The 23,300-nt window shown below is 43.0% G+C and overlaps 1 protein-coding gene across 2 annotated transcripts in view; it reads left to right on the top strand.

Annotated features, from left to right (window-relative positions):
* LOC134339417 (exostosin-1-like) overlaps positions 1-23,300 on the top strand; it is a 488,758-nt gene that overhangs the window by 302,360 nt on the left and 163,098 nt on the right. For both annotated transcript variants that reach the window (XM_063035902.1, XM_063035894.1), the window contains exon 3: positions 4,185-4,278. In XM_063035902.1, the coding sequence (XP_062891972.1) occupies positions 4,185-4,278 (94 nt within the window). The remainder of the gene's footprint in view (positions 1-4,184; positions 4,279-23,300) is intronic.

The raw sequence follows: 23,300 nt of genomic DNA, 5'->3' as shown, positions 1-23,300 counted from the left end.
TACTACGCATGTTATGGTTGAGTGCAGATGAGCGAGAGCGAAAATGATCAAACACAGAGGAGATCAAAGTTGAGGTACAAGAATGGTCAGCTTTTGATTTCTCCGCAATTGCAGATTGTGACTTCACTTTTGGCGATGAACAAGTTAATGCCTTGTGTCTAAAGTATCATCATTTTCTAGCTGAAAATATTGTAATAGTTAAACAGTTTAATGATTTCAAATTTTCCGTGCAAGAAAAAATTAAATCCAAACCGATTTCAAACTTTGCTCAAATGGTGGCATTTGTACTTCAAAATGAACAGTTTTGCGACCTTGCACAGTTGGTGGACATTGGGGGAACCTTTCTTGCGTCTAGTGCATACTGTGAGCAAGGTTTTAGCCTAATGAATCAACTCAAATACAAGCTGAGAAACCGTTTAGGTGAATGTCATTTGGATATGTTAATGAGAATCGAAAGCTATCAATTGGATGGAAGTTCTATTAGTCTAGATAGAGTTCACAAAGAATGGGTAAATGCCAAAGACAGGAGAGAGAAAAAATAACTGAGTGACTTAAATATGTATGTTATTTTGTTCTTATTCTGTGCAGTTTTATGTCAAATATTTTGTAAACCTGCATAAACTGTACCATGTGTGCATTCAGTGCGCACATACTTTTGTCAGAGGAAAAAAATTTGCACAACATAATATTTTTGCGCACACTGTCTACTAAAAGTTAGAGGGAACATTAGTCAGTGGTGGAGGCAGATACACTAGTGAAATTTAAGAGACTACCAGACAGGTATATGGAGGAATTTAAGGTGAGGGTTATATGGGAGGCAGGGTTTGAGGGTCGGCACAACAATGTGGGCCAAAGGGTCTGTACTGTGCTGTACTAAGGCTTAGCCTCGATCTTTCAATGGTCTTTGGTATCTTCCCTCTCCCTCTGTCCTAATACCAGTTCCAGTGTAATCAGGATTGAGACTCCAATTCTCTGGAAAAATCCTGCATCTTTTGTCATTTCATAAAATGTAATCTCTTCAACTATTTTATTCTTGCTCACCCCTCCTAATCCTCTTCCCCTGTTTGGAATTGTTTTTATTATGGATTTCCATGAAAATGTTTAAGAAGTTAGATGTAAGTACATGTTGCTGTTTTGAAACTAATTGTCAATTCATTGTGGGTGTTGTGTACTAAGCCCTTTCATGTCAAATTAGCTGTGCAAAAATTTCCCAATCTTTTGCACCGATACAGTATCTATATTGATAGTATAATCCATAACCCATAAGTAAAATAACCTATGTTCCACCGTTTCTGAAATAATAGCATTTGTACACTTTAAAATATGTCATGATATAAAGTAGTTTTATCCCACTTTATATAGTCATTTAAAGTAATCTTGCCATGCTGTAGATCTAAGGAACTTCCCAAGAGCATAATATATTATAATTATACATTATAATATAATTATCAGTATGTTTATAATCAACCTATTATCTTTGCAGCATTCATGTATTAAACTATCTAGAGTATTTATGTTTTGCATTGAACACAATAATTACCAGGTTTTGTATGATATAAAACATATGTATGTAATTAATTGAATTGTGCTGGTTTCCAAACCAGATACATGATACATAATATTCACAATATACTGCACAATGTTGCAATGGATAATGGAATGCTTTCCAAATCTACAGAGTAGTAAAAAATAATGTACCTTCACAGGACATTAAGCTCCTTACGGTACTTTTGATACATTGAACCACACATAATTTATTGGGCTCTTTTTAATAATGCCTGTGGGAATTAGAAAATATGCTATGAATAGCATGCATTCTTAAAGGATTCAATCTATGATGAGCTTGTTAATAATTAACAAGAGGGAACATATTCCTTCTGTTCACTACAAACAATGATGCCAGAGGAAATAGTATGTTCATGTTTACAGAAATATTTTCTCTGAAGATTACTCAAATGAATACTGAAACTTGTATGTTTAAATGCAAATGAAAAAAAAAATAAGATCCAGGGTCAATTGACAAGATTATATCCCATTTTGAAATACTATGAAGGAAACTTAACTGTTTGCTGCCTGTTTCCCTGCTGTAGGACATCTCACTAAAAATTGGTAATTCAGTCTTCCAGTTATTCTGTTTAAGTAAACTCTTAGATAAGGCTCAAATTGGACTGAAGGCAATGTAAATATGAAACTAGGGGCTATATTCAAGCTTGCAGAGCTTTACTTTTTGAGTAAATATACATTCAGTTTAGTGGCACATGAATTCTATTCCTTCAAGTACTTAGAATCTTTAGATCCAAAAGAGGCAGTTGAAGGCTTGTCCAATCCTTCAAAAGACTTCCATGATATCACAAAAAGCAGAAATACTCCAAGCTCCACGTTGACCTTCTGGCAGCCTTTTCTGACATTCTTGGCATTTGTTGTCCCAGAACACATCAGATGTGCCATCTAGTCACAGGGAGTAGCCAGTCAAGGTCTCACCTGAAGGTACTGATGGACAGCACTGAGAGTCCATTTGATGCCTGTTTTACACGGAGAAAATGAAAATGAAGCTCAAACTTGAAAATAGTTCGTGTTCTTTGCAATTTTTGGCAGATGCAACAAATGGTTTGCCATTCTTTGCCCTTTCAGCATTGACCTAAAGTTTTTCATGACCTAAGAAAATTTTTTATCTTCAAAAGCAGACAAAATGAAAATGTTTCAGTTTCTTCATCTCCGCTGCACCTGTTCCCAGGATGAGGCTATCCTTTCCAGATATCATAGATGGTTACTTTCTCCAAAGAATGGGGTTTCCCTTTATCCACCATTGATGCTGCTCTCACCAGCATTTCCCCTATTTCCTGAACATCTGCCCTCATCCCATCTTCCTGCCTCCTTAACAGAGATAGAATTTCTCTTGTCCTCATATACCACACCATGAGCTTCCACATCCAGCATATCATTCTTCATAACTTCTGCCATCTTCAATGGGATCCTCCCACCAAACATATCTTTAACTCCCCACCACTCTCTGTTTTCTGTCTGGATCACTCCGTCTCCACTAATTCATCCCTCCCCACTAATCTCCCTCCTGGCACTTATCCCTGCAAGCAGAGAAAGTGCTACACCTGCCTTTTCTCCTCCTCCCTTACCTAAATGCAGGGCCTTAAACAGTCCTTACGGCTCAGGCAGCAATCCACCTGCAAATCTTTCGGGGTTGTGTACTGCATCCAGTGCTCCTGATGCGGCCTCCTCTGCACCGGTGAGACCCAAAGTAGATTGAGGACTGCTTTGTTGAGCACCTCCACTCTATCTGCAAAGAACAAGATTTCCTGGTGGTCAACCACTTTAATTCTCAACAGCCATGATGCCTATTCTCAGGTTGGAGGAGCAATGCCTGATACTCAGTCTGGTTAGCCTCCAATCTGATGGCATGCACATCGATTTCTCTAATTTACATTAATTTTCCCTCTTCCCCCTTCCCCCTTCTTCCATTCCCCACTCTGGTTCACCTCTTACCTCTTCTCTTTCCTCAACTGCCTATCACCTCCCCCAATCCCCCTCCTCCATTCCTTTCTCCCATGATCCACTCTCCTCTCCTATCAGATTCTTTCTTCTCCAGCCTTTTATCTTCCCCATCCACCTAGCGTCACCTTTCACCTTCTAGCTAGTCCTACTTCCCCTCTCCCCACCTTTTTATTCTGGTGTCTCCCTCCCCCCCCTCCCCGCCTTCCTTTCCAGTCAGGCCTGACAAAGGGCCTCGACCCGAAACATTGGCTGTTCATTCCTTTCCACAGATGTAGCCTGACCTGCTAAGATCCTCCAGCATTTTCTGTGTGTTGCTCAAATCCGCAGCTTCAGATTGGCCACACATAAGAGACTCCCCCCCTGACTTTTACACTTACCGTTAAAGTTAATTCTGTACCTTCTTCATTTGATAGCTGATTTCTACTATTCATTTTACAATGTATACCAAATAGAAAGGTCAGCTCCATATTTGGAGTCATACGTGAATTACTGCAGTGGCCAAATTCGCCACTGCAGTACGTGTGTGCAGTCAAATGTAGAGTAGCAGAAACTCACAAGCTCTTATTTTGATCTCAATATTCTAAAAATAATGCTGTAGATCTCTACGTTTCTATGTTAAATAATGTTTCACATTGGAATGAAGTATTTTAATGTATTTATTTACTGCATCTCCACAGGTTTGAATACCAGGAATTGCTTCATAATTCAAGCTTTTGTCTTGTCCCAAGAGGTAGGAGACTGGGCTCTTTCCGATTTCTGGAGGCTCTTCAGGTAAAATAATGGAGAAGGATGCATATGCATAATTCTGTGTTACTGAAATTATCGTTATTTGCTTTACATAATCAGTAAATCTTAATGATTATAATTTTAACCTTGAGGTTGCAAATACACTCTTTGAACCTGAGGAAGGCTTTGTTAAACATTAATTACAGTCCATCAGTGGCACTCCAAAGCCTTCTTTTAATGTTCTTTTAAAATTATCTCTGAAGATAGTAACCTTTAAATGCGTTGTCATTAAGCCTCAACACCCACTGCACTCTTCTGCTCTCCATAGGTTAGTTGAGAAGCAACAGACTGCACAATCCTTCAATATTGTAGCTCAGCCATTTCATTATAGAGTGAAAGCTATTCATGGTTTACGTGGGTTTAGAACAGATGCCAGCATACGTCTGTTATAGGCTCAGATAGAAAGTCTTTTCATTTCCCAGTGTACCTAATGAATATTTCACCTGATAAGGTGACTGTGAACTTCAGTAGATATTTTGGAAAATGTTGGAGTGCATGACAAACTATTCGTAGTGTTGTATATAAAGCAACACTAATATTTCAACTGAATGGGTAAATTTCTGGCAAACATTGCTAAGATATCAAAAGTGAAAAAATTGTGATATATTTATAATTTTAATGATCAGTGATAATAGTTAACTGATCATGTACTATGTTAATTATTTCCCTATCATTCTGTAATTATTCAATGACCTGCTGCACATGTATCTTCATATTGAATGTATGTGGGGAACCCACTCACCATCTTCTCAAATTTTCCAGCTAAAGTGAGGTACCATTATTGAATAAATGTCCAAATTTTAAGGACTTGAACCCATCATCCGGGGGCCAGAAAGCAAACTTCAGTAGTTAATTTACTGCAGTCCCACCGCCATATTAAATAAATCTTTCTTCTTTGCTTTGTCATCTTCACAGCATTCTTCATTCCTTCAACTAAGTGGGTAGCTAGGCAACTGAAACAGCACTTTCATCCTGTGAGCCATTCTTAGCTTTTATCTTGTCAATATTTTACTGTGTGTAAAATAAAACGGTCTCAACTTATCTGAGTGAGTCAGTGACTTGGTTTTATTTAACAGAAATAACGCTGTACTGCATTGTTATTAATCCCATCCTCTCTACAACTCAAAATCAAAATCCTGATATCATGTTAATTACAGAAACAATGAATAAAAGAAATCTTATAAAAGTCTATCTTTTCTGGTTAAGCATGCAATTTATTTGGTTCCATGAACATGCCAACATCATATTAAATGCACTCCATTTATTAAGCATTTCTGTTTCATTCACTATCACCGAAGAAAGCAAGAAGGGAAAGGAAACACTGCTACATTTGTAAGATAGAAATGCAGAATGGGGCAAAAAAGACTTGCTTTTATAAACAAACCTGTCACTTCTTTCAGAATATTTTAACATACTTCATGCTGTGAATTGCTTTGGAACCCCACACCAAAAGGGACAAACTTTGAAGCTGACAAGGGTTCCCCCCAAACAGTAGTGAAACAAACGGCAGGTTAAATTTCTTGTCATTGCTGTTGTATTGTTAGCCAGGATGCTAAGCGAACATCACACATTTAGATTAGGGAGTTAATGTAAGGCAGGCATAAGAAAAAAAATCTTTCAGCTTTTCAATTCTCCTTTATGTTTTCCTTATTTGGAATACGGTGGATGAACTCAGGGCATAATTAGAGATTGGTCGGTATGACATTGTGGGAATCACTGAGTCGTAGCTGAAAGAAGGCCATAGTTGGGAGCTTAACATCAAAGGATACATTTTGTATTAAAAGGAAGGACAGGTGTAGACGGTGGTGTGGCTCTGTTGGTAAGAGATGGAATTACACCTTTAGAAAGAGGTGACATAGGGTCAGAGAATGTTGAATCTTTGTTTTTGGAGATAAGAAACTGCAAGGGTAAAAAAAACAATTATCATATATAGGCCTCCAAATATTCAAGATGTGGGGTTGAGATTGGAAAGGCAGACATCCCACCCTACAAAAACTCATTTCAGGGAGGTAGCACCACCAATTTGCGGGAGACTTCCGGGAGAGGTGGGATGTCTGCAATAGAGTAGCTCCCTAGCAGCCAGCCAGCTAGTTTAAATAACGTTAGCTATGTTAATTAACGAATGACACCTGTTAAACTCACCTCAACATGTCTTTTACATTTTAACGCACCATGGGCAATAGAAAAGTCACTGTTGCAAACAGTGCAGCGAGCAACACTGACATTATTTTTGACCTCTTTTAAGCAGGGGTACACTTTAGGGTAGTCTGGGGTGATGTTCGATTTATATTTACTTTTTCTGAACGCTCTCCCATGGCGCGCGCTCGCTTGCGCGCTCTCTCTCTCTCACTCTCTCTCTCGCTTGCTTGCTCGCGCTCTCTTGTGGTCACTCTCGCGCTTTCTCTTTTGTTTTCTCTCGCACTCGCTCACTCTCTCGTGGTTGCTCTTGCGCTTTCTCTCTCGCTCGCTATCTCTCGCTTGCTCGCGCTCTCTCGTGGTCACTCTCGCACTTTCTCTTTTGCTTTCTTTCTCACGCTCGCTCTCAAAAAAATTGATTTCCGTGACATTGTATATCATTTGCGGGCATCAGGGAGCCATTATGAATATGCGGGGGACTCCCGGAACTTCCGGGAGAGGTGGGATGTCTGGAAAGGGAACTGGAAAAGGCGTGTAATAAAGGTAATGACACAATTGTAATTGGGGATTTCAATATGCAAGGAGATTGGGAAAATCAGGTTGGTGTCGGATTGCCAGAGAGGGAGTTTGTTGAAACCCTGCAAGATGGCTTTTTAGAGCAGCTTGTGATTGAGCCTACTCAAGGAAAGCCTATCTTAGATTGGGTGTTGTTCATAAGTATTAATATTTACCACAAAAGAAGTTGTTCTCAAATGGCAGGAGTAGGCAGCCATGGCTGACAAAGGAAGTTAAGGACTATATAAAAGCCAAAAAAAAGGGCATATAAGGTAGCAAAAGTGAATGGGAAGTTGGATGATTGGGAAGCTTTTAAAATCCAACAAAAGGCAACCAAAAAAGTGAAAAGAAGGGAAAAGATTAAATATGAGGGCAAACTAGTCAATAATATAAAGCAGGATATAGAAGTTTTTACAGTTATATAAAGAGTAAAAGGGAGGTGAGAGTTGATATTGGACCACTAGAAATTATGTGGGTGAGGTAGTAATGGGGGACAAAGAAATGGCAGATGAACTTAATGAGTACTTTGCATCTGTCTTCACTGTGGAAGACACTAGCAGTGGGTCAGAGGTCCATGAGTGTCAGGGAGCAGGAGTGAGAGCCGTTGCTATGATAAAGGAAAAAGTGCAAGGCAAACTCAAAGGTCTTAAGGTGGATAAGTCACCTGGGCAAGATGGGCTACATCCCAGAGTCCTGAGAGAGGTTGCTGAAGAGATAATGGATGCATTGGTCATGATCTTTCAAGAATCACTTGATACTAGCAAAGTCCCAGAGGACTGAAAGATTGCAAATATCACCCCACCCTTTAAGAAGGGAGGAAGGCAAAAGAAAGGAAATTATAGGCCAGTTAGCCTAAGCTCAGTGGTTGGGAAAGTGTTGGAGTCTATTATTAAGGATGAGGTTTCAGGGTACTTGAAGATTAATGATAAAATAAGTCAGCATGGTTTCTGTAAAGGAAATTCTTGCCCAAGAAATCTGTTAAGCGTTCTTTGAGGAAGTAACAAGCAGGGTGGCCAAAGGAGAGGGAGTAGATGTCAAAGATGCCACACATGAGGCTGCTTAACAAGATAAAATCCTATGGCATTACAGAAAAGCTACTGGCATGGATAGAGGAATGGCTAACAGGCAGGAGATGGTGAGTGGGAATAAAATGGCCTTTTCTGGTTGGCTCAATGACGTGGTGTTCCTCAGGGGGTCAGTATTGGGACCGCTACTTTTTCACATTGTTTGTCAATGATTTGGATAATGGAATTGATGGCTTTGTGGCGAAGTTTGCAGATGATACTAAGATAGGTGGAGGGTCGGTAGTGTTGAGGAAGCAATGTGATTGCAGCAGGACTTAGATTGAAAGAATAGGCAAGAAGTGGCAGATGAAATACATTGTTGGAAAATGTACAATAATGCATGTTGGTAAAAGGAACAATAGTAGGAACTATTTTCTAAATGGGGAGAAGGTTCAAACATCAGAGGTGCAGAGGGACTTAGGAGTCCTCGTGCAAGACTCCAAGAAGGTTAGCTTAAGGTTGAGTCAGTGATAAAGAAGGCAATGGCAATGTTGGCATTTATTTCAAGGGGAATAGAATATAAGAGCAAGGAGATAATGCTGAGGCTTAACAAAGCACTAGTCAGAGTATTGTCAACAGTTTTGGACCCCATATCTCAGAAAGGACGTCCTGTCATTAGAGAGAGTCCAGAGGACTCAAAATTGAGGGGTGACCTTTCAGAACAGATGTAAGGAGGATTTTTTTTTGCCAAGGAGTAGTGAATCTGTGGAATGCTCTGCCACGGGCTACAGTGAAGGTCAAGTCAGTGGGTATATTTAAGGTGGAAATAAATCATTTCTTGATTGGTCAGGGCATCAAAGGATATGGCGTAAAGGCAGGTGTATTGGGTTGAGTGGGATCTGGGATCAACCATGATGGAATGGCAACTTGATGGGCTGAATGGCCTAATTCTGCTCCTATGTCTTATGATCTTAAGGTCTTATGCTTAGACCCTCATTTCAGATCTACAAAGAATGTTCTCTTTTTTTTCCTGTTTTAGAACAGGGCTTTGCTTATATCAGTATTGAAATAGGGTATTTGTATTTTATTTTTTGAATGCAAAACAAATAACACTGACTACACTGGAAGGTGTGTAACTCCGCAAATTAAATACACGTCTGTGATGGCTTTGGATTTGCTGTCCGCAAAGTTCTAAGTTCAAACAAAAATCTTAATCTCTATCCGATATAGATAGCTACAGGTACCTTCACTAAAGGGAGGTTATACCATTCCCACCTAATCTTCAAAGACTAGGTCACTTGCCTGTTAATCCTCAATGGCGTGCTTAGCTGACAATACCCACTATTTGAGTGGTGGGTCTTCCCTCTCTACCAGGGAAAAGATACTTCCAGCTAACAAAATAGCTTAAGCATATTTCAGCAATAAATCCTCACCATTTTTAGTGACAAATATTTATGTAACCCTCAGGTTCTGTTGGCTGTGTAAATCTAGGGAAGACAATCTTTGGCCCCACCAACGTGTGAGATTGAGGTGCAAAACCTCCTACTTGTGTGGATGCTGTGTGATGTGTTATCCTGTTACAAGTCAGTACCATGAAATAACAGACAGAACACCATATGCAATTAAATGGTTTAGCTTTATAATTCTTAATTTGACTAAAGGGTTAGTAAAGCAAAACAAAAAGAAAAGGGCCCATTATAATGAAACAGTCTATTGTGCACGGTGTTGGCATGTGACCAAGTGGTTAAGGCATTGGACTAGTGACCTGAAGGTCGTGAGTTCGAGCCCCAGCCGAGGCAGCGTGTTGTGTCCTTGAGCAAGGCACTTAATCACACATTGCTCTGCGACGACACTGGTGTCAAGCTGTATGGGTCCTCATGCCCTTCCCTTGGACAACATTGGTGTCATGGAGAGGGGAGACTTGCAGCATGGGCAACTGTCAATCTTCCATACAACCTTGCCCAGGCCTGCGCCCTGGAGAGTGAAGACTTTCCAAGCGCAGATCCATGGTCTCGCAAGACTAACGGATGCCTTTACTTTAATGTGCACAAGTTGGACCTCACGGATTCCCTTCTGCTAGTCCTCCATTGATTTTCCCAGGCTTCATCAACTCCAAGTCCACTCCTTTCTAGTGCCTATGACCTCTCCTTTCTTTTTCTTTTCCATCTTTTTATTGGTTTCATAATCATAAACATACCATAGTATTGATACAAAGTTATTGGGATTACATTGTTATAATTAACATAGTTAAATATAAACCCAGTTGGCACATGGGTATTAAACCTCCCAATCATACAGGATACAAATATAATATACAAAAAAAAGAAAAAAAATCATGAAAAGGAAAAAAAATATAAAAATATACCCCAAAAGAAAAACTAGCCTAAACAGTGTTAACCAACTAAACAAAAAAAAGACATGGGCTGTTATGTAACATCAAAAAAAAAAGAACCATTAGTGTGGTCGACTCCGCTCCTCTCAACATATATTAAAAAGAAATAGAATAAGTTTGGAAAAGGTCAAATTACATCATATGGAAATGTTGAATAAATGGCCTCCAAGTTGACCTCTCCATTCTGGCATCTTCGTTGCCCATCTTCCGCCGAACAAAAGACCCAGATCACCTCGGTCTCAGGCACACAACAAGAAAAAACACTCCCTTCATTGGACGGCGCACATGCCAAAGCTCCCGTTATCTCTAGCCATAACCCAAACACTGCTGCTACAGAAAAACCATCACATTAGCAGTGCTTCTACAGAAAGACCATTACATTAGCAGTGAAACCTTTCCCAGGGTGTTACACTCACCCCCACCAAATTTAGTCATGTCCTCATGACACTGAGATAATTTGCCAACCCTTCATGCAAAGCACAAAGTCCAACCCAGGTGTAAAAGACAGTGACATTGCTTCCCAAAGTGGTAGGGGCCACACTCTGTTCCTCCGGTGCTACATAGGCCAGCCTATCCGGTTGTCTCCTGATTCTTTGAGACCTCCATACCCCCTCATCTACTACTTCATGTTCCAACACTACTGGGGATACTTAGGGTCCACCTGGCGAGGCCTCCACTGGTCTATCACTCGTGCCCTCCTGCAACTCGGACCCCTCTGTCCCTTGGCTGAGCCCCGCTTCATCCCTTGCATGGTCCCGCCATCTACAGATAGCCCCCGCAATTCCACCTGACTCAGAGTGAGAAGGGTTGGGAATCTCTTCCTCAATCAGTGGGGAGTTAGCAAAAGTGTTACCACACTCCCATTTCCTCATCCTCTGAATCAGTATCCCATTCGGAGGCCGGGGTCAGTCTATTCTCTCCTGCGTTGGTCCTTCAGTCATCCCGCGTCACTGCGGAGTCCTCTTACTAGGTGTGGGCTCCAGGTCAGGCTCTGGGTCAACCCACACCTCTTGTCCCAGAGGCAGAAGGTGGTTCCATTGGAGAATCTTTACAGGCCCATTCCCATCCTCTGGTTTCACCCGGAAAACTGGTACGTTTGGCATCTGGCTCTCCACCACATAGGGCGTAGCCGCCCAGCGGTCAGACAACTCCTTATGCTTCCCAGGTAGCCCCAAATTCCTTATGAGGACTCAGTCTCCCGGCATGGGTTGGGAGAACCTACCCTTTTGATCATACCTCCTCTTATTCCTTTGATTCTGCTTGGCAGCCGCGACCTCAGCTAATTCATAAGCCTTTTGTGCTCCCTTCTCATATCAGACACGTACTTGAGATAAGTCTTTGGTGGTAGGTCTTCCTTACCAGTCCCAAGACAAAGGTCAATGGGCAACCTCGCCTTGTGTCCAGACATCAGATAATATGGCGAGTACCCGGTAGCTTCATTTTGTGTACAGTTAGCAGTGGACCAGATGTCCAATATGTCGACTGTATTTGTTCTTCTTGTTGATCTCCAACGTTCCGAGCATGTCTGGCAAGGTCCGACTAAAGCTCTGTGGCTGGGGATCATCCTGCGGGTGATAAAAATTAATCCTCGACTTCTTGACTCTGAGCATACTGTACTCAGTAACTCATGTATGAGCCTACTCTCGAAATTCCATCCCTGATCACTATGTATTCACCTGGGGAGGCCATAATAATTGAAGTACTTTTCCCATCACACTTTCGCCACTATGGATGCCCTCTGATCCTTGGTAGGGAAAGCCTGCGCATATCTGGTGTAGTGATCCATGATGACTAAGACGTTTGCCATATTGTTGGCATCTGGCTCTACTGACAGGAAATCCATACACACCAAGTCCAGGGGCCCAGCACTCTGCAAGTGGGACAAGGGAGCTGCCCTTGTAGGCAGCGTCTTCCTCCATATGCATCAAATAAACGATTTTCAGTACTCTTCGACCTCCGGCTTCATTCGGGGCCAGTAAAACCGATCTCTGAGCAATCTATTGGTCCTTCAACCCCCAAATGTCCAAAATCATCATGAAGTGACATCAACACAATTCTCCGATACTTCTCAGGGGGAACCAGCTGGGAACGCTGAGGTCGGTCCGGAGGCGACGTGACCCGGCATAGGATCTGGTTCCTCAACTCCAATCTGGGCCATTCTCTCATTGTTTCGTCTTCTTCACTTGGGCCATGTCTCCCTTTTCGACTGCTAACCAAATGGTAGCAATGCCCAGGTCATCTCATTGAGCAGCTACCAGTTCCCCAGGATTCAATTCCGGTAACTGGTTTGTCTTCAGAGCAGCCAGGTTACAGTAAACTTGTGGAATGGCGTCATCAGAACCTCCCAATTGATCTACCGCTCAATCCTGCCCTTGCCTTCCGTCTTCCTTCACCATGATGGCAAACTGGCACCTCCGGGGCAGGAACACTTTCCCACTCTTTGTCTCTGTCCAGCCCTTCATGCGCACATCGGGACAAAGCATCAGCATCAATGTTCCTACTCCCTGGCTGGCACTTCAGGCTGAAATCATAGGCAGATAATGCTGCCAACCACCGATGGCCTGTGGCGTCCAGTTTCGCCGAGGTCAGGATATAGGTTAGGGGATTGTTGTCCATCCTCACCACAAACTTGGGACTCAACTTATCCACCACAGCCCACTTCAACACCAGAAACTCCAACTTGTGCGTGAGATAGATTTTCTCAGAGGGCCACAGACTTCAGCTGACAAACACAACAGGTCTCAACCCGGTGCCCTGATCCTGATACAGGACGCCCCCTAAACCCTCTCTGCTGGCGTTTGTATGCGGTACATATGGCAATCGGAGGTCTGCAAAAGCCAGCACAGGCGCCTGCATCAGCAGCTCCTTCAGCAACTGAAAGGCCTCTTCACATTTCACATCCTACCTCAGCCCAAAAGGCTCTGAAGGGCTAAGGTACTCTTTACCCTCCTCTCCTTTTGTCCTCCTCCCTGTCTTCCCCAAGGGAGGGTAACCACACAGAAGCTGATTTAAAGGGTGACTCACTTTCGTGTAGCCCTTCACAAACCTCTGATAGTACCCACAGAACCCAAGGAATGAGCGCAAAGTGCTCACAGTCTGGTGCCTTGGGTCACAACCTCTATCTCACACAGATCCGCAGCTACTCCATCCCATGAGTCTATGTGCTCAACCTAACTGACAGACGTCTTTCAGAACTGGAACTTGTCCACAGAAAGTTTTAACCCTTCTACTTGCAGGTGACTCAGCACCTTCAGTAGCCTCACTTCATGTTCCTCCAAGGTGGATCAAAACACTATAAGGTCCTCCAGATACACCAATACCTCAAGGAAGTTCATATTCCCACCATCTTTTCCATGACCTGCTGGAAGGTTGCTGGGGCTACCGATATGCCCGGGGGCATCCTTTTGAATTAGAAGAATCCCAGTGGACATATAAATGCTGTCCTCTCTTTGTCAACCTCCCCCATGGGGATCTGGTAATATCCACTCCTCAAGTCCAGCACACTGAACCACTTTGCACCACTCAGACAGGAGAGCACGCCTTTGATCCTTGGGACCGTATACTGGTCGGGAACGGTATGCCTGTTCTGAGTCCTATAGTCCACACCCATCTGTACCTTCCCATTCTTCTTCCTGGCAATTACTATTGGGGACGTATAGGAGCTTCTGGACTCAGTGATGATCCCAGCTTCCTTCAACTTACACAAATGCTGCTAAATGTCTTCTCCCTCTGCGGGGGCCAATTGCCGCAACCTCTCTCGGAACGGGGTGTCCTCGGTCACCAGATAGTGTAATGAGTTCTCTTAGAACAACCCATACCAAGCTCGTCAGTGGAAAAGACACATTCCAGTTTAAACATCTTGTCTACCAACCTCCTCTTCCAACTCGCATGTAGCGGGGAGTCACCATAATTGAATGACTCAGCGGTCAACTTTCCCCCTTTTTCAGATAGCTTCTCCCCGGCGTGTCTCACAGGGGCACTAGATATTACCGTCACCAGGAAAAGATGCGCCGGGGCATCCCCCACTTGAAGTTTCCTGACAATGACTGCCATCCTGTTTGCCTGTACTACCGAGGGCTTCTGCAGTTCGGGCCTCACCAGTACCCCAACAGGCACACCTGACTCCTTCCGGAGCATCCACTAAGAGGGCCTCGCCCTCAGACATTCCAGAAAATTTGGGGTTTTCCATCACTCTCGCTACTTCCCCGGGCTGTAACACGATTGGCTTGGACTGGGTGAACCACACAGTCCCGTATCTAAACTCATTATCCAGCCCAATACAGCCACGCACTTCCTCAAAAGCAGCTCGATACATCAGGTGAACGGACAATGCTCTCAGAAAGCTCTCTCCAGCTTTCTTCTTGCAGGTTCCCATGACTCATTATCCAGCCCAATACAGCCACGCACTTCCTCAAAAGCAGCTCGATACATCAGGTGAACGGACAATGCTCTCAGAAAGCTCTCTCCAGCTTTCTTCTTGCAGGTTCCCATGAGCCTCCTCACAGTAGGAGTGTTGGTCCCCACAAGAACTGAAACACTGCTCTTCTCAACGGGGGTCCAGACAAACTACTGCTAATGTATCAAGGGCCTCAGCCACTCCCGCATCAGCCTCTGAAAACTTCAGCTTCACTGACAAATAGCCATCATACGGATAATCACCTGCACGAAGACCCCAGATCTCTAATGCACTGAATGGCGTCAATGGTAAATGCATCAAACACTGGTTGTAGAATGAATGGTACAGCAAAGTGACCTGGGACCCGTGTCAAGTACAGCTCTAGTATAAGTACCCTATCTGTAGCGATACACTGGAGCTTGGCCCCACAAAGACTTCTGGAATATAGTTTTTTGCTTTAGGGTGCTCCCTCCGATACTCACTAGGTCTCTTTTATGTTTTCCCAACGACCCTCTCTGCTTAAGTACCCGGGGGGCACACTCTCTGAGGGGTTTTCCATCGTTCGCACTCCTGCCTGGTGTCCCTCTTCACCACAGTTATAACAGGCAATAACAGCTGCTCCCCTTTGCACGTGACACTGGCTGCTAGCAGCCCTCCGCATAGTCCGTCCCCTTAAAGGAACTTCCTCCCTATCAGCTCCCGGGACATCTCAGTTCTCAACGCGGTCACAGTCTCCTCCACCACTCCCTGGGGCAGGCTATCCGTGGTCACTTCACTGCAGGGGACTACTACCTAGGACTGTACCCTGCTGTCGGAGGCCTCCCGCACCTCCGGCGTATTCTCCTCCTCTCGTACTTCTCTGATCAGCTCAACAAACGAAGGAGGGGGGGCACATCTTACAAGACATTCGGAGACCCCAAATAATCAGGTTCTGGGACTGGGCGCCTTTCGCTATTTGGTCCATTCTTAACTGATCCACCTCAGCCGTCGGAATGGCCCATTTGCGCCGCAAGCAATTTAGCTGCCTCTCCAGCTGAAAGATATAGGCAGAAAGCCTCGACCCCTTCTCGTGACACGTCCTGAAACCTTGTCATGAGCTCCATTGGGCTTCTCATCGCACCAAACACCTGTAGTGCTTGCAAGTAGGTCACAGAAGTGGCAAGGGGGTTCTGTGCCTTTACAGCTCTCACTACGTCAGCAGACCACCCACTCCAGCTTTCAACCAATCACTGTTGTTTTACATCGTCAGAGCACTGCCACTCATCTAACAACTGAGAGGTCTGCTCCGCCCAAGTGTCATCCTCCTCTTCCCCCTTTAGGGGTGGGCTTCGTTCCTGAGATTAGGCAGAGCCTACCATAGCTGGGACTTTGAACCTGGGCATTTTTCTATTTATTCACCAGAGGTAAGGGCAGATACAAACTCAGAATTTTCGCTCTACAGTAGGGGATGGGGATTCATTAGACATTGCAAATCAGACCACTCCTTCCCCTCGCTAATCAGAAACAAGAGAACCCCGTCTTTGAAGTCTCTGCTCCCAGCTATGGGAGTCTTGACTTGCTATTTGGCCCGCTTCCCTACACTCTCCTCCTCCTGACAATATGGGCAGTCCACGGCGCCCCCTCTCCTGGGGCCCCAATAGTACCGGGCAGTTTCACTGCCGTTACGTCAGTGCTAGTCTGAACTAAAACAGCCTGTGCCCGCCATTTTATCAAATCTCCACCCCACAATCATAACATTGCCTGCAGCTTTAACAGTACCTAAAAGTTGAATTAACAATTCATCAGGAGTACAAATATCTACCCCAATCAGCATGCACACATTCATTACCAGTACCGGATGCACACTACCGCTTCACCCTGGCAGCATCCATACCCACAGATCGTAATCGCTTTACCAGACAATAGCTTAGCACTGACTTAAACACACAACCCACTGGTTCAGTACTCAGGGCAATCACACAGCATCCAACAAAACTAATCCCAGACAAGACCCCACAATTATGACCCTCAGGTTCTGTCGTCTGTGTAAATCTGGGGAAGACAATCTTTGGCCCCACCAAATATGTGAGATTGAGGTGCAAAACCTCCTGTTTGTGTGAATGCTGTGTGATGTGTCACCCTGTTGTGGGTGATTGGTGGGTGGGAAGCCTTCAAAGGGGAAATTTTGAGAGTGCAGAGTTTGTATGTTCCTGTCAGGATTAAAGGCAAATTGAATAGGAATAAGGAACCTTGGTTCTCAAGGGATATTGCAACTCTGATAAAGAAGAAGAGGGAGTTGTATGAAATGTATAGGAAACAGGGGGTAAATCAGGTGCTTGAGGAGTATAAGAAGTGCAAGAAAATACTTAAGAAAGAAATCAGGGGGGCAAAAAGAAGACATGAGGTTGCCTTGGCAGTCAAAGTGAAGGATAATCCAAAGAGCTTTTACAAGTATATTAAGAGCAAAAGGATTGTAAGGAATAAAATTGGTCCTCTTGAAGATCAGAGTGGTCGGCTTTGTGCGGAACCAAAGGAAATGGGGGAGATCTTAAATAGGTTTTTTGCGTCTGTATTTACTAAGGAAGCTGGCATGAAATCTATGGAATTGAGGGAATCAAGTAGTGAGACCATGGAAACTGTACAGATTGAAAAGGAGGAGGAGCTTGCTGTCTTGAGGAAAATTAAAGTGGATAAATCCCCGGGACCTGACAGAGTGTTCCCTCGGACCTTGAAGGAGACTAGTGTTGAAATTGCGGGGGCCCTGGCAGAAATATTTAAAATGTCGCTGTCTACGGGTGAATTGCCGGAGGATTGGAGAGTGGCTCATGTTGTTCCGTTGTTTAAAAAAGGATCAAAAAGTAATCCGGGAAATTATAGGCCGGTGAGTTTAACGTCAGTAGTAGGTAATTTATTGGAGGGAGTACTAAGAGACAGAATCTACAAGCATTTTGATAGACAGGGGCTTATTAGGGAGAGTCAACATGGCTTTGTGCGTGGTAGGTCATGTTTGACCAATCTGTTGGAGTTTTTCGAGGAAGTTACCAGGAAAGTGGATGAAGGGAAGGCAGTGGATATTGTCTACATGGGCTTCAGTAAGGCCCTTGACAAGGTCCCGCATGGGAGGTTAGTTAGGAAAATTCAGTTGTTAGGTATACATGGAGAGGTGGTAAATTGGATTAGACATTGGCTTGATGGAAGAAGCCAGAGAGTGGTGGTAGAGAATTGGTTCTCTGAGCGGAGGCCTGTGACTAGTGGTGTGCCACAGTGATCAGTGCTGGGTCCATTGTTATTTGTCATCTATATCAATGATCTGGATGATAATGTGGTAAATTGGATCAGCAAATTTGCTGATGATACAAAGATTGGAGGTGTAGTAGACAGTGAGGAAGGTTTTCAGAGCCTGCAGAGGGACTTGGACCAGCTGGAAAAATGGGCTGAAAAATGGCAGATGGAGTTTAATACTGACAAGTGTGAGGTATTGCACGTTGGAAGGACAAACCAACGTAGAACATACAGGGTTAATGGTAAGGCACTGAGGAGTGCAGTGGAACAGAGGGATCTGGGAATACAGATACAAAATTCCCTAAAAGTGGCGTCACAGGTAGATAGGGTCGTAAAGAGAGCTTTTGGTACATTGGCCTTTATTAATCAAAGTATTGAGTATAAGAGCTGGAATGTTATGATGAGGTTGTATAAGGCATTGGTGAGGCCGAATCTGGAGTATTGTGTTCAGTTTTGGTCACCAAATTACAGGAAGGATATAAATAAGGTTGAAAGAGTGCAGAGAAGGTTTACAAGGATGTTGCCGGGACTTGAGAAACTCAGTTACAGAGAAAGGTTGAATAGGTTAGGACTTTATTCCCTGGAGCGTAGAAGAATAAGGGGAGATTTGATAGAGGTATATAAAATTATGATGGGTATAGATAGAGTGAATGCAAGCAGGCTGTTTCCACTGAGGCAAGGGGAGAAAAAAAGCCAGAGGACATGGGTTAAGGGTGAGGGGGGAAAAGTTTAAAGGGAACATTAGGGGGGGCTTCTTCACACAGAGAGTGGTGGGGGTATGGAATGAGCTGCCAGACGAGGTGTTAAATGCGGGTTCTTTTTTAACATTTAAGAATAAATTGGACAGATACATGGATGGGAGGTGTATGGAGGGATATGGTCCGTGTGCAGGTCAGTGGGACTAGGCAGAAAATGGTTTGGCACAGCCAAGAAGGGCCAAAGGGCCTGTTTCTGTGCTGTAGTTTCTATGGTTCTGTTACAAATCAGTACCACAAAGTAACAGACAGAACACCATATGCAATTAAATAACTTTGCTTTATAATTCTTAATTTGACGAAAGGGTTGGTAAAGCAAAACAAAAAGAAAAGGGACCATTTTAATGAATCAGTGGAATGTGCACAAGTTGGGGCTCACAGTTTCAGTTCCCCTGGTCCATCGATTCCCCCAGTCTTCATTGACTCCTGGCCACACTCCAAGTCCACTCCTTTCTGGTGTCTATGACCTCTCCATTCTGACATCTTCTCTCCCCATCTTCCACCAAACAAAAGACCCAGATCACCTCGGTCTCAGGCACACAACAAGAAAAAACACTCCCTTCATTGGACGGAACACATTCCAAAACCGCCGTTATCTCTAGCCATAACCCAAACACTGCTGCTACAGAAAAACCATCACATTAGCAGTGCTTCTACAGAAAGACCATTACATTAGCAGTGAAACCTCTCCCAGGGCGTTATATTTAATTCCGGACAAAACTTTTAAAACACACTTAAATCTTGAAGAGTTTATCTACCTGATAAAAGATGTCCAATTTACAAGCAATTTCTAAAACAGCAAGAATTTCCAAAGTACAGGTACAATTCCTGTAAGCTAAAAGACATACCAACAAGTTGCAGATGAGCAATTCTTCCATCACAGAAATCAAAAGCAGAGGAATAAATTTTAGTCATCCCATCTTTCTGCAACTCTTCTTGCTGTTTTTTGACCATTCCTAACAAGCCTGACTGATTTCTAACATTCATACCGTTTGTCTGCCGTTTGGATGACTTCACTTGCAGGTGATATTTTTTCAGATACTATTTTATACGAATGGTCTAAAAGCTTCTGGAGGCTGAGTTCCCAGATATCCACAATTAATGCTGTGAAGCTGACTCTTTGAATGCACAAATCTTTCAACTATTAATAGATCAGCTACATAATGTGCAAAGTGATAGCATCAGCCTGGATTGCAAGCTTCCTTGAACAAAATAACTTGGCCTTTGTTGTCTGGTTTGATTCAAGCCCAATTAACATATCCCATTGTCTTACACTGCAACCAGCTCTAAGCTGTGGTCCAGTATCCTGTGCTCTATAGATCTCTATAGACAGTGCTGCTTGTTTGTAAAGCTGTCCTTTTAACTACGGACTCTTTATTGCTTGCCATTTACATTAAGAACTGAAGTCTGATTCCCATTTATGACAAGAAGCTAAACAATAAGTTCCAATTATAATTATAGTGTGAATATAATCTCTTTAAAGATACTAACCTGTTAGATTTAGAGTTCCAATCTCTTTTATAGATTCAAATGGCAATAGAATTTTGATCCTTTTGATGTATGCATGACTTTAAGAAACAAGAAAAAATTCCAAAAATACATCTGTTCCGATTAATTTTGTTGTTGTTTTTGGTTGCAATCCTTTTTAATGTCTCACAGACACTTGTTTTTGTTCAAATTCTTCCGATTCTCTTTCAAATTTCTCTGCTCCTGAAGGTATCAATTCTGAACTTTAATTCGATAGCCACCACGCCCACTCTGGAAACACAAAAGAGGCAAAAATTGTCAGGTTTCTGTATGGAAAGGGTTTTTAACAGCATCTCTGTTCTAAGTATTGAATCAGAGATTTATGTAAGTTGTGTACATAGCTTATAGCAGTTTAAATGTTTGCCTTATTTTCCTCCATCACTTCAACCAATCCACTTCTAACTCTAAATAGACACCGTTAATAGTAAGCATTGTCTTTGTTTGAGAATACATGCTGACAAACTTGCCCAATATCCCTTGTTTCTCCTCCAGTGCTTTTCCTTTGCATCCCATATTGTTTATCTCATCTCTTTTCTCAATCTTGCTTATTTCATGGTTCCTAAATCGCAAGTTACTTTTTGATTTTTCTTTTACTCACTTGTTTCAATGTTATAAGTTTCAGGTAATCATATCAAGTTACCAGTCCTACCCCCTTGGCTTAAAAATGTAATTTATTTTATTTAGAGGTGTAGTGCAAAATAGATTCTTCTGGCCCTTTGAGCCGTGCTGCCAGCTACCCATTGATTTAACCCTAGCCTAATCATAGAACAATTTACAATGACTAATTAACCTACAAAGTAGTACATCGCTGGACTTTGGAAGGAAACTAAAGCACTCGGAGGAAACCTATGGGGAGAATGTACAAACTCTTTACAGATGGTGTCAGAATTGAACACTGTATTCCAATGCCCCAAGCTGTGATAGTGGCTTGAAACTGATTGCTTGCTTCTAGTTGTTATATATGCCAAAACTATTAAGTTAATTAATCGTATGACTATTGACACCCTTTGAGCACTCAATTTTCAAAACTGTCAGCTTTCCTACTGAACAGTATGTCAATTATACTTGTATGTCTGTCCCAGAGTTAAGGACATTAAATCTCGAAACAATGCTATAATATTTCTGTGAACTTATCTGCCCATTATTTAACATCTCTAACGTCTCTATCTATATTGCATTCTCAATCGCATTCTTTTTCTTCCCTCGGTGCCCTGATTTATACAAGCTGTTTATTTTTCAAAGGTTTCAAAGGTATGATGTCAGAGAAATTTATACAAAATACATCCTGAAATTCTTCTTCTTCGCAACCATCCATGAAAACAGAGGAGTGCTGCAAAGAATGAATGACCGTTAAATGTTAGAACCCCAAAGCTCCCTCCTAGCTCCTCCTACGCGTAAAAGCAATAGCAAAGCAACTATCCCTTCTCCCCCCACCAGCAGAAAAGAGCATCAGCGCCCCCCATCGAGCACTCAAGTGTGCAGCAAAGCCTCAGTAAAGATACAGACTTGCAGTACCCAAAGACTACTCATTCACCCAGTAATTCAAAATACCACAGGCTCTTTCTCTCCCTAATAGGGGATAAAGAGGTGTCTCCATTTCACAGCGAGAGACCATAAGACAAAGGAGCAGAAGTCAGCCATTCAGCCCATCAAGTCTGCTCCGCCATTTTGTCATGAACTGATCCATTCTCCCATTTAGTTCCACTCCCCCGCCTTCCCACCATAACCTTTGATGCCCTGGCTACTCAGATACCTATCAATCTCTGCCTTAAATACACCCAATGACTTGGCCTCCACTGCTGCCCATGGCAACAAATTCCATAGATTCACCACCCTCTGACTAAAAAAATTTCTTCGCATTTCTGTTCTGAATGGGCGCCCTTCAATCCTTAAGTCATGCCCTCTCGTACTAGACTCCCCCATCATGGGAAACAACTTCGCCACATCCAGTCTGTCCATGCCTTTCAACATTCGAAATGTTTCTATGAGGTCTCCCCTCATTCTTCTAAACTCCAAGGAATACAGTCCAAGAGCAGACAAACGTTCCTCATATGTTAACCCTCTCATTCCCGGAATCATTCGAGTGAATCTTCTCTGTACCCTCTCCAACGTCAGCACATCCTTCCTTAAATAAGGAGACCAAAACTGCCCACAGTACTCCCAAGTGAGGTCTCACCAGTGCCTTATAGAGCCTCAACATCACATCCCTGCTCCTATACTCTATTCCCCTAGAAATGAATGCCAACATTGCATTTGCCTTCTTCACTACTGACTCAACCTGGAGGTTAACTTTAAAGGTATCCTGTACGAGGGCTCCCAAGTCCTGTTGCATCTCAGAACTTTGAATTCTCTCCCCATTTAAATAATAGTCTGCCCGTTTATTTTTTCTGCCAAAGTGCATAACCATACACTTTCCAACATTGTACTTCATTTGCCACTTCTCTGCCCATTCTTCCAATCTATCCAAGTCTCTCTGCAGACTCTCTGTTTCCTCAGCACTACCGGCCCCTCCACCTATCTTCGTATCGTCAGCAAACTTGGCCACAAAGCCATCTATTCCATAATCCAAATCGTTGATGTACAATGTAAAAAGAAGCAGCCCCAACACGGACCCCTGTGGAACACCACTGGTAACCGGCAGCCAACCAGAATAGGATCCCTTTATTCCCACTCTCTGTTTCCTGCCAATCAGCCAATGCTCTATCCACATATGTAACTTTCCCAAAATTCCATGGGCTCTTATCTTGTTAAGTAGCCTCATGTGTGGCACCTTGTCAAAGGCCTTCTGAAAATCCAAATATACAATATCCACTGCATCTCCCTTGTCTAGCCTACTGGTAATTTCCTCATAAAATTGTAATTGGTTTGTCAGGCAGGATTTTCCTTTAAGGAATCAATGCTGAGTTCTGCCTATCTTGTCATATGCCTCCAGGTACTCTGTAACCTCATCCTTGACAATCGACTCCAAAAACTCCCCAACC

This window comes from Mobula hypostoma, chromosome 2 (genome assembly GCF_963921235.1).
Source record: "Mobula hypostoma chromosome 2, sMobHyp1.1, whole genome shotgun sequence".
In the NCBI taxonomy this organism is placed as follows: domain Eukaryota; kingdom Metazoa; phylum Chordata; class Chondrichthyes; order Myliobatiformes; family Myliobatidae; genus Mobula; species Mobula hypostoma.
This window is presented reverse-complemented; position numbering and strand designations above follow the sequence as displayed.